The 11821-nt window shown below is 39.9% G+C and overlaps 1 protein-coding gene across 1 annotated transcript; it reads right to left on the reverse strand.

Annotated features, from left to right (window-relative positions):
• Positions 1-3841: 3841 nt before the first annotated feature.
• LOC149241962 (uncharacterized) lies at positions 3842-4165 on the reverse strand. Its single transcript, XM_089370731.1, has one exon. It carries the CDS (start codon positions 4163-4165, stop codon positions 3842-3844), a length of 324 nt encoding a protein of 107 aa, XP_089226857.1.
• Positions 4166-11821: the final 7656 nt, after the last annotated feature.

An 11821-nucleotide genomic window follows, 5' to 3' on the forward strand; every position in this document is an offset into this window, starting at 1 on the left:
GTTGGAACCTTGGTGTTATCCCTCTTTCATCAATGCAACAGTCAAGGCTTCTCCATTGCCGTACAAAGAATGAGTGACAACAAGAAGCAAGACTTGCACTTGAATTATAAATCCTCTTTCCTCTAGGATAAGCACAAACTTGAGTGTCCTCTTCCATCGCACAAGTGAAGACTCCCAAAACATCTTCAAGAGCATGTTTCCTCTAGGGTCCTTTTCTTTCCTTTGCTTTCTTGTTTTCTCCTCTTGGTGCTCTTCTATTTCTGAAACTAATTCCAAAGCCAAACTGACAAAAATCTCATGAACTAATCCTCATAAGCCTTTTTACCATTGAGGCTTTTATTTTTTTCATTTTCCTTTTAATTTTCTCTCATGTAAATTTGTCTCTTCACCTTTTTTTTCTCTTATTTTCTTTTATTTTCATAAATAAATGCCAATTAATTTTGCCTTTTCTAATGCCTTTTACAATTTCCATAGCCATTAATAAATGGAAAGTGATGCCCACTATAGTGCTTTCCCCACATTCAACTTGGAATACGTGTCTTGTGACTTTGGCCTTATTTTGCCTTTATTAACTTTTATTACATGAAATTTTATCCCGAGGCTATTAGAAACCTCTCCCTCTTAGGCGAACACCATCTTTGGTGTTCTATGACACTTATGACCAAAAAACTGTTGAAAACAAGACATACTGCATATGGAGCTTTATAACACAACTCGATGTTGTATTTATAATGAACATCTACTGCAAACCATGATCAACATGACAAACATGACGGTCATACAACTTATTGGAGCTTTATAACACAACTCATTGTTGTATCTACAACCATACACATATATACATACATATGCCAAAACTTATATGCTTGACCCAACAAATAATGAAGGATACAAAGCCAACATCTAATCAACCATCTCCCATGTAGCTTCATCGGGCCCAAAGTGCTTTCACTGCACTTTAACTTGCTCGATTTCCTGGTTCCGGAGCACAAGTTATTTCTGCTACAATATGCATTGTGGTTATGGCTGGGATTCTCCCTCCGGTTCCACCTGCAATACAAACCTTTCAATCACATGATCAACATCTTGAATGTACTTTTTAAGCAATAAAACATGGCACATCATGAGATTTCACTATCGGAGGTTATGCAAGTCTGTAAGCCACTGGTCCAATTCTCTTGAGGATCTTGAAAGGCTCGAAATACCAAGGTGCCCACTTGGCACATGACCCAATCCTCAAGGAGCTCTTCTTGGGCTTGATGCACAAGTAGACATGCTCCCTAACCTGAAACTCCTTGAATGCCCTATGTTGATTTGCATGACTCTTCTACTTGTCCTATGTTGCTTTCAAATTCCTCTTAATAACTTGCATTTCTTGTTCTATCTTTGCTAACATATCTGGTCTAATCAATACCCTGTTCATTAGATCACTCCAGTTGATAGGAATATTACAACTCCACTTATAAAAAATCTTAAACAGACTCATCTTCAAGGACTTCTAATGCCAATTATTATAAAAAACTCTACCAGTGGAAGATACTCCTCCCACCTCCATTGTTGATGCATGACATGCATCCTCAACATGTCCTCAAGAATTCTGTTAACCCTCTCTGTTTGTATATCTGTCTATGGATGATAAGTTGTACTAAATCCAACTCTCTCCCCAAACCTGTAAACAACTCTTTCCAAAACCTAGAAGTGAACTTGGCATCTCTGTCTGATATGATCTTCTTGGGAACACCATGCGGCCTCACTATCTCTTTGATGAAAATCTAAGCTACCTCACTAGCTAAATTCATAGACTTAATTGCAATGAAATGAGTTACCTTACTTAATTTGTCAACCACAAACATGATGAAATCATGTTGTTTCAATGTCCTCGACAAACCTATAGTGAAGTATATGGAAATGATGTTCCATTTCCACTCTAGAATCGAAGTCTGCTGCAATAAACCACTTGGATGATTACATTCCACTTTTACCTACTGACAGTCCCAAACATCTCACAACAAACTTCGCCACCTCTTTCTTCAAGTTCGACCAATGATAGAATTTCTTAACTTTTTTTCCCAAAAGAAAAATCGTAATTTTATTAATGAAAACAAAATTACATGTTGTAGATGCTGAGATGCATTCCTAGGCCAGTCAATGACTGCTGATCATAAGTTGCAAAAAAATAATGTACATATGGGGAGAAAAATAATGCTTTTCCCCCTTTTTTCTTCTCAACCTTGCGCCACTCCCCTTGAGTCGGCATCAAAAATACAAGCGCAAGTGAAGTGTCAGTCTTGAGTCGAGGGTTTTCTTTATCAGAATCAGAGTTGTCTAATGTATGTAGTCGTTTGGATCCACTGGGATCCATTGTGTCTGGTATCTTTACTGGCTGTGAGTCCATCAGAAACTGTGGATGTAATTCCTGTGCTTCTGGTTCTTTGTTCCTCTGATTGTCCTCGTTGGGTATGGGATATTCCACATCAGATTCCTCCTCCTCATCAGAGATTGATGGGGAAAATTGCCATCCCTTGGCCTGTTTCCCTATTTTCTTCTTTCTTCAGGTATCTTTTTTGGCTTCAGGGCACGTATTTTGTAGGTGTCTTGTTTGCCGGTAGGTTCTGCATCTAAACACTGTATTTTCATAATCTAGTATCTATGTCCAGCATCATTGTTTGTGCTTCAGTTGTATGTAGTCTGGCAAGCCTTTGTTGAGATCTACTTCCACACAAGTTCGTGCGAATGTGAAAATTATTTCCTCCAGTCTTTGTGTGTCCGTTTTAATGTATCGCTTAATGGTGTTGCCGATGTCTGCAAGGACTTGTTGGTTCCAAAGATGTAATGGGAGATTGTGCAAACGAACCCAAACTGGCATCCTGGAAACAACCATAGTATTTGCATCAAATTCCGGAAACCATGGTGTGATGAAGAGACCCGTGGATCCCCAGAACCATGGTCCTTCCCGTAAGATAATGGCTCTAGCCTTTGTTGAAGGGAAATTCACAATGAAGAACCCCTTGGCACAGAGGTGAATATCACAGTGAGTAGTCCAGTTTTGCGAAAATCCAATGAAAGAGCTCAGTGGATTTTGGCCATTAAGAGTTGAATCAATAGATAATAACTTGTTTTTCAAAAATATTACAATGCTCATCTGTTTTTGGTATATCTATGTTTAATTTTGGGATATGATTCAATTGCTCCACAATATATGGACTGGGTTTGGTTCCGACTTGCTTTGTTGTCGCTGAAGGTGTATTTTTCCCTTGGAGGATGTTCTTGAAAGAAAGTCCTCCATTTTTGTGCTTCTGATGTGTTTCTGTGTTTTTGGTTGAACTGCTCCCAAAGCCTCCTCCTATATGATTTTTTTTGTTGTAATCTGTTGCGCCACCTCTCAGCCTCAGATTGAGTATTATAGTAGACACAGGTAAAATATTGTAGTCTGTGAGAGGTCTGGGATCTTGGAGTGCTCTGCCCCCAAAAATCAGATATTGTAATCCAGTAGGATATCCAAAATGATGGGAGATAAGATTCTTCAAATGCAACACAGTCTGTTGTGTGAACCCAAACCAATAGTGACATCCCCGAAGGGGTTTTAATAAAAAATTAAAATCGAAAAGAATTTACCAGTGGTGAGGGTTCTGATTCCGTTTGGAGGTGGCAAGGCCAAGCAACGTCAGATGCGCCACATTGCATTGGGGTCTTTGTGGGCTCCTTTAGGAATCTATTGCCCTGTTCCCTGTAGCCAGCCTCCTTCTTGGCTTTCTTTGCGACCCGCAGGCTATCTTGGGGATAGACTTCATCATAGCCATCGGAGTAGCAGTCTTAGCGGTTGCAGCTGGTTCCTTGGCATTCAGAGCCGTCGCCTTTGGAGCCACAGGTTTTGCAACAACCTTTGGAGACTCAGCTTTCTTTGTGCTGCAGGCACGACCACGACATATGGGCACGAACAACTGTGCTCCTTCAGAGCCGTGATGGCTTCATAGATCCTCTGTAAATGAGGGGGTTGTGCAGGTGAGGGTTCCAAACCCTTGTTAGCCGTTGGCTTCTTTTCCATTTGGGATTTCCCATTTTTCCCCTTCGACACCTTCACGGGATTTTCTCCAGCGGCTATGGCATCTTCATTCGCCATGGGCTCAGCCAGGATGGAATCTGCAGCAAGATCAGTGGAAGCCATGAACTAGTTGTCTCCAAACCCTTGCAGAGATCCGCCGTTCATCTTCAGACTCCTTCTCCAAGGGGGAAACCTCCTTTACATTACACAAATGAACAACTCTTGGATGATCGAATTTCTTAACTATTGTGAATGTCTTATGATATCTTAGGTGACGTGAATACGACTTGACACGAAACTCCCTCAAGATAAGCTTCTTGAGCTCACTGCTACTTGGTAAATAAATCTTGTTCCTAAATATGACCAAGCCATCCTCCTTGAGATGATACTCCTCATTCTATCACCTTCACCTTACTGTTGTAACTTGTGCCTCAACTGCTAATACTTGTCATCATGCTGTCTTTCCTGCAAGATTTTCTCCTGCAAATCTTTCGATAAAAACTCACTGCTGCAATATGCTTCTACTACTTGTATTCTTCTACTAAGAGCATCTGCAACTTTGTTCTCCTTTCCCTTAATGTACTTGATCTCAAAGTATAACTCCTTGAGATCAGGCAACCATTTAGCTTGCCCAACATTCAGATTAGGTTAGTCAAACAAGTACCTCAGTCCACTGTGATCAAGACGAACCTCCTGCAAAGAGATAATGTATACACTTCTTCAATGTATGAATGATAGCTGCCAAATCAAGATTATGAATCACATATTTTTGTTAGTGCTTATTCAACTTCCTTGAATCCTAGCATACCACATGTCCTTCCTACATCAAGGCTCCACCAAGTCCTCCCTTGCAAGCATCTGTACATATCACAAACTCTTTGTCAGAATCTGCAATATTCAAAACCGGAACATTTGTAAGCAAATGCTTCAACTGCGTAAAACTAGCTACACACTCCTCTATCCATTCAAACTTCTCTTTTTGCTGCAAATATGTAATATGATAGACAATCCATGAGAAGTTCCTGATCAACAACCTGTAATAACTTGCTATTCCCATGAATGATCTAACCTCATCCACATTCCTAGGAGCTACACACTCCATGATAACTCTGATATTTCCCAGGTCCACTTCTATTCCTGGGAAACAACATTTTCCAAGTAATGAACTTTTTTCTGAAAGAAACTGCACTTATTAAGCTTGACTTACAACTGATGCTTTGTCAACAATATTAACACTATTGGCAAGTGTTCTACATGCTCTTCTTCGTTCTTAGAATCTATCAATATGTCATCAATGAATACTATCACAAATTTGTCTAGATAAAGACGCAACACACTATTCATCAAACACATGAAAGTAGCTGGAGCATTAATAAGACCAAACAAAACCACTACAAACTCATAATACCCATACTTGGTATGAAATGTTGTCTTGTATATGTCCTCTTCTTTGATGCGTACCTGATGATATTTCGATCTTAAGTTAATCTCCGAGAACACTGCTGCTCCTTTCAGCGAATCAAACAAGTCATCAATCCACATAAAATGATATTTGTTCTTGATCGTTGCCTTGTTCAACTATCTGTAATTAATGCAAAACCTGAGAGTACTGTGGGTGCGGTAGCTCCCCTTGTTAGGGGGTTTGTAGGGGGGTGGTAGCTTGCCTCCACGGCGTACGAGGCATCGCCCCAAGAATATTTTTTAATGTGGACCCAATAATAGTTGGGTGGACCCAAGGATGGAGGACAAACCCAAAAATGGTGGGAGGACCTACCCATGGCTTTGTACATGGGGTTTTCAAATGGTTATGGGCATAATGATTTTCTGCCAATGGTAATTTGTAGTTCTAGTCAAGGGAACTACAATTATGTTCTAATCCAGGGTTAATGAATTAGGTTTATGAATGTTTCAGGATGTATATATATTGTAACATTGAAAGGAACATAATGAAAAATCAATCTAGTAATCCCGGTTTTGGTATCCAAGGGAAAATATCTGTGTATATTTATTTTTTATATTTGCCATTATTTGTTTTTTTGTTTGAAGAATTCATTTGTAGGTAATTTATGTACATGATTAAAACTTACATTTGGTATCAGGGTTATTTCAACTTCCAGGGGATGCCTTTGCTATTGAGGGGTCTTGCTCGGGCTTGTGGTAGACCCTGTTCAGTGGGACATTTGTGGGATAGATTATTGCAGTGGACAGTGGAAAGATAGACATCAAGAAATTTAATTCTTAGAATTTTGAGTTGTGGAAGCTTAAGATGGAGGATCTGTTGGTGGACCGAGATTAGTGGATTGTTGTAGATCTAGGTACAACATCGACAAGAATGTCGGCAAAAGACTTGGCGAAATTAGATCGGAAGGCAAAGAGCACAATACGATTGTGTTTTTCAGATTCAATATTGTTGAATGTATCAGGGGAAGCTATGACGACATATTTGTGGGTCAAGTTAGGGAATTTGTACCAATCTAAGTCTCTGGTGAGCAAATTGTTCCTGCGGAAAAAGTTGTATAACTTGAGGATGAAAGTTGGAGACTCGATGTCAAAGCATCCAAATGCCTTTAATACTGTGGTAATCCAATTGTTATCTGTTGACATAAAATTTTAGACGAAGATAAGTGCATCGGTTTTCTATGTTCTCTACCAGATTCATGGGATACTCTGGTTGTCGCAATAGGTAGCAATATGACTACCTTGAAGTTTCATGAAATAGTCTCATCCTTGCTGTCGGAAGGGATGAGACGGAAAAATATGGAGAGCCAGAACGGAGATGCCTTGTATGTAAGAGGACGACCTCAAAACAGAGACAAAAATAAGTCCTCAAGTGAGACATCTAAATCTAGAGGGAGATCTAAATCTCCAAGAAAACCTGTAAAGGTATGCTGAAAATGTGAAAAAGAATGGCACTACAAAAATGATTGTAAATCTAGAACTCCTGAGAAAGGAAAGAGATCTAATGATACTTCTTCTATAGAGGCGAAAGCCACCTCAAATGAAGGTGGAGATGTGTATTTGACTTCTTCTTCAAGTACAAATGTAGATAATGAGGCATAGTTGATTGACTTAGGTGCATCCTTTCACTTTACTCTTGATAGGGAGTGGTTTTGCGAGTACAAGAAATATGATGGTGGTGATGTTTTTTATGGGATGTTAGGAAGGCTAGAATCATTAGGTGTGGAAAATTCAAGCTGAAGTTGCAAGGGGAAGGATTAAAACACTTCCCGGTGTTTTGCATATTCCTGCATTGGCCATAAATTTGATTTTTGTAAGCAGGATGGATGATGTAGGTGTAAAAACAGTGTTCGAGAAAGATACCTACAAGATGATTCGGGGAGCACTGATATTGATGTGGGAAGTTGGATTGGAACTCTATACAAACTTTTGGTTAATACTATTATTGATGGGTGTAACAGTTCTATGGTTCCTGAAAGTGGAGCTGAAAATCTAGTGGTCTCTGGAGAAAATACCATGCTATGGCATCAAAGGCTTGGACATATTAGAGAGAAGGGCCTTTGAATACTGTATGGTAATGATATGATAGAAGGTATGTCTAATTTCTTTCTAGATTTCGATTTATGCGAACATTGTATATATGGGACGCAGAATCGAGTGAGTTTTCCCTTGGGTGCTAAGAGGGCGAAAATGATATTAGAGCTTGTGCATAGTGATGTGTTTGAACCTGTGTCGGTTCCATCACTCGGTAAGTATGTGTATTATATCTCATTTATAGATGACTTTTCGATGAATACATGGATATATTTCCTTAGGAAGAAATCTGAAGTTTTTGACAAGTTTAAAGAATTTAAGGCTCTGGTGGAAAATCATATAGAGAAGAAGATCAATGTGTTGATGACATATAATGGTGGAGAGTTTTGCAAGAAGGAATTTGAAGAGTTATGTAAGAAGTGTGGTATAGCACGAAAGAAGAATACTCCATACACACCTCAACAAAATGGTGTTGTAGAAAGAATGAACATGATTTTGACGAAAAATGCAAGAAGCATGTTCAGTGGCGTTCGATTAGGGTAGGAATTCTGGGTAGATGCAATGGATACTGTATGTTACATGTTTAAAAGATCACCTTCATTAACGTTGGAGAATAAGACTCCACATGAGATATTAACTAGTAAGAAACCCTCTCTTTCTCATCTAAGGGTATTTCACTGTGATGCATATGTACATGTTCCAAAGGAGAAAAGAACAAAGTTGGATATTTGGTGAGCACCAGTGTTTCAGCAATAATGCTGCAACTCCTGGGCTTCCTACTTTACTTTTATTAACTCGGTAGTTCGTAACAAACTTAGAAGCGACAGTGCTGTATGCACAAGTACTAGTTCTTACTGCAGGTTGTCACTTGGTCAACCGGCGTAAGATCACTAGGAGCTCAAGCCAACTTCTATGGATTCTAGAAGAAGCTCTATATGTGATGAAATGAAAAGGAGAGATTACTCTACTGATGCTATTCTACTTGCAGAAAGGAAGACTAAAATGTAAAGCAAACCAATGAAATCCTAGTTAACCACTAATCCTACTCTTGTAGAAAGCACTATGAAAACCATGAGAGGAATGCCATTACATACTTAAGGAAGCAAACAACATCTAACTAAGCTATTTCTGGAAGAAAATGAGCAAAACACATCTTTTTGGATTTTTATGTGAATTTGTCATGCATATAATTTATTTGTTTGTGAATGTGGCAGCGAATAGGTGGCATTGGAGGGCGGTTTTGGGATGTAAGAGGATGTAGGATGGTGTGGATGGGTCTTAGGAGGTCTTAAGTGGCCTTCTGGAGGCTTTTCCCAAGCTCGGCCTTCAAAAGAAAGCCTGCAAGAAAATCTATAGGAGGACACAGGAAATCTATAGGAGGAAAAACAATGTTCTACAGGAGGCCTATAGGAGGAGGCCGAGAGCAGTTTTCACTGTTTTGAAGGTGTGAGAGTGGGTGAAGAAGGTAGATGAAGGTTGGAATGAAGTGTTAGGGCACCTAGGGTCTAGGAAGAATCATTATGAGAGAGAGATGATTGGATTTGCTCAAGGAGAGAGAGGAAAATCTATAGAAAATGCAGGAAACTAAGGTAGAATTGAGGGGAGACTTGTGCGACCTATAGGGCATGGATCAGATGGAGGGTGGAATGGCTGATAGGCTGGACTGCTACTAGAAGATATCTGCTGCATAAACAACTGTCAGTCAACTAATGAGATTAAGCAAGCAAGGAAATAAGTGCATCAAAAAATAGAGTTTTTGCATTAAAGTAAACTATGATCTATGAAAGGAAATGCTGATAATCATTGCATGAAGAAAAGCATGAAAGAAGACTGTTGCTAATAAGGAAATGAACATGATGAAGAAGTTCTGAAGCAAAGCAAACTAGACTATGAACCAATTAGAAAGCTGCAAACGTTAGAAGTCCTATGAAGGAGGAAAATCTGTGTTTTCGGGGCAGCAAGAGGGTCTTTGCCTCAAATCAATGTCCCAAAGGGAGGAAGAGAGGCCAAGGCACTATTGCTATTCTTTTGGATATTTTCTTTATCACTACTTAACTTGCTATAGAAAGCACAAATGGAAGCAAACTACTGAATCATCAAAAGCAACCTATTCTTAACCATAAAAGAAATGTATCTAACAACAACCTAATATACAAACTGAAATGAAACATACAAATACAAGTAAAGAGGAGCTTGGATGCTTGGATTAAGCCCTAACCCAAGAGCTTCAGCCCTTTGAGGTGATTCAGTGCTAACTCAAAAAGGATTCCATCTTTATTCTCAAAACAATAATAAGATTACATGAACTGTCACAAGATAGTAAGCTCGAAGTTGAGCAGAGTTTACATAAGAAAAACTGCAACAAAAGTTCAACAAAAATTTGACCAACTCCCTAGTGAGGCCCTAGGCCTCTCTACTTATACAAATGAAGCTCCCAACAGCTTCCTCAAAATCAGGGAGGCTTGGCTCCCAAAACTCGAGATAAACATCAGTTATCCTCCACTTTGCTCGGTTACCTACTAATGCATGACTTGGTTGCTTGTACTCCGAGCTGAATGAAGGGAAATTCGAAGTGAGGAGTAATAAATGAGGGGGATTCCCTCTTATAAGTCCTCTCCTTTGTCCACTTCGAGTTATTGTTGCCATTTGTCCACTAGATCTTTGACTTTGACCACAAAAATCATCAATAATCTACATTAAACACATATTAGACCTCATCGCATCATAATTAACTCAACTCACTCTATAAGCATAAATATAATCAGAAAATCATGCAATAAGCTAAGAGAATGGTTGATTTGACTAGGTTAGGAGGTAAAATGAGCCCATATAATTACCCATTTATGAGGCTCATCATCACCTCCTACTGAAAGTGTTGCTCATTCTCTGAGCAACTTAGTCCATCTCTTCATCTTTGATGGCCCTGGTGGCCTCCCTAGCATCCCATGCTTCTGATGTGGTCTCCTCCTCTTTGTCATAGAATCCTGCCTTTCTGTCTACCTCTTCCCTCTGCTGTTGTTGTTGTTCTTCTTTTCTGCCTTCTAGCATTCCTAGCAACAGTGGGGGACTCAATTTGAGGCCAATCCAATTGACCTGCAGCCTCATCATGGAGCGCTTGTACATTGACACTCTCCTTAATGCCTCTTTCATCCTCATTGGGGAGTGATACTCCCTGATCTGCAGACTGTGTGGTAAGGTGTTCCATCTCCTCACACAAGCATGCACATAGTCATCCCCAAGTAACCTTTTCATATCCTAAAAATGTGCAATGGCTTGAGCCTGATCACTTATATATCTAGGGGCAATCTGAGGATTATGTGCAAACAGGTTATGTGTGCTAATGAGTGCCATGGGGTCTGATGGCTCAACTCTGATCATTAAGGGCTCATTCTGCTCCTTTATCATCAACTTTCTTATTTCTGCTGCCCTTAACTCTTCATGGTTCATCCATGAGGCCATGGCCATTAGTTGCAGGTCCCCTAGCCTAGCATTGGGGTCCCACACATTCATGTCTGTGAGGGCCATGTTATGCAGATAGAATTCTGCCATCTTTTCCTTATCTTCTGATGTGCTTTGGTCACACAGGTCCATAAACTGCCTGTAATCTTGGAAAGGCATTGTGCCTCTTTGTGCCAAAGTCTTGATCTGAAATTGCATCCATTGGTCCTTGAGATACAGGCCATAGGATTTTGCTAGTGTCCTACATTGCAATGCCTCCATGGACCAGCTGGCCATGCATGCCAGTTGGGTCTCTTTCTCTTGTAGCTGTCTTCTTAGCAATTCATTTTCAGTTTCCAAGTGACTTCTTGTGATTGCTTCTCTATGCCTGACATCACTTAACTTTCTGCCCATTTCTCTGAGTTTGTCTTCCATGTGGTTAATATCCTCAACTCCTTTGGATTTAGCTATTTGCATCCACCTATGGGTCCTTATTCTTTCTTTCTGCAACTCAAATAATAGTGGAATTGCAAATTTTTGTGGAATGATTTCCCCCCCCTAAGAAGATTATAGTAAGAGCCAAGACTAAGCTGGGGGTTAGGTTCTTGTGCCTCTGTTGCTTCTTCCTTCCCCTGTGGCTGTCCTTCTACCTTTTTTTCAAGTTTTTCGGTCTCTTGTAGTTTTACAGGGTCTCCTGTAGAACAGTTTGTGCCTCCTGTAGAACTGTTTTTGAGTCCTGTAGTTCTACTTTTTCTTTCCATGTGGGAGAACTAGGAGTCCCCCTTTCATAAGTGATAGGTGTCTTGGAAGGGGATTCTTTTTCTTGGGCAGAGGGTGAATCTTCAATAA

Source organism: Pinus tabuliformis, chromosome 8, assembly GCF_031772625.1.
Source record: "Pinus tabuliformis cultivar Carrire ecotype Pingquan chromosome 8, CPIR1, whole genome shotgun sequence".
NCBI classification, from domain to species: Eukaryota; Viridiplantae; Streptophyta; class Pinopsida; order Pinales; family Pinaceae; genus Pinus; species Pinus tabuliformis.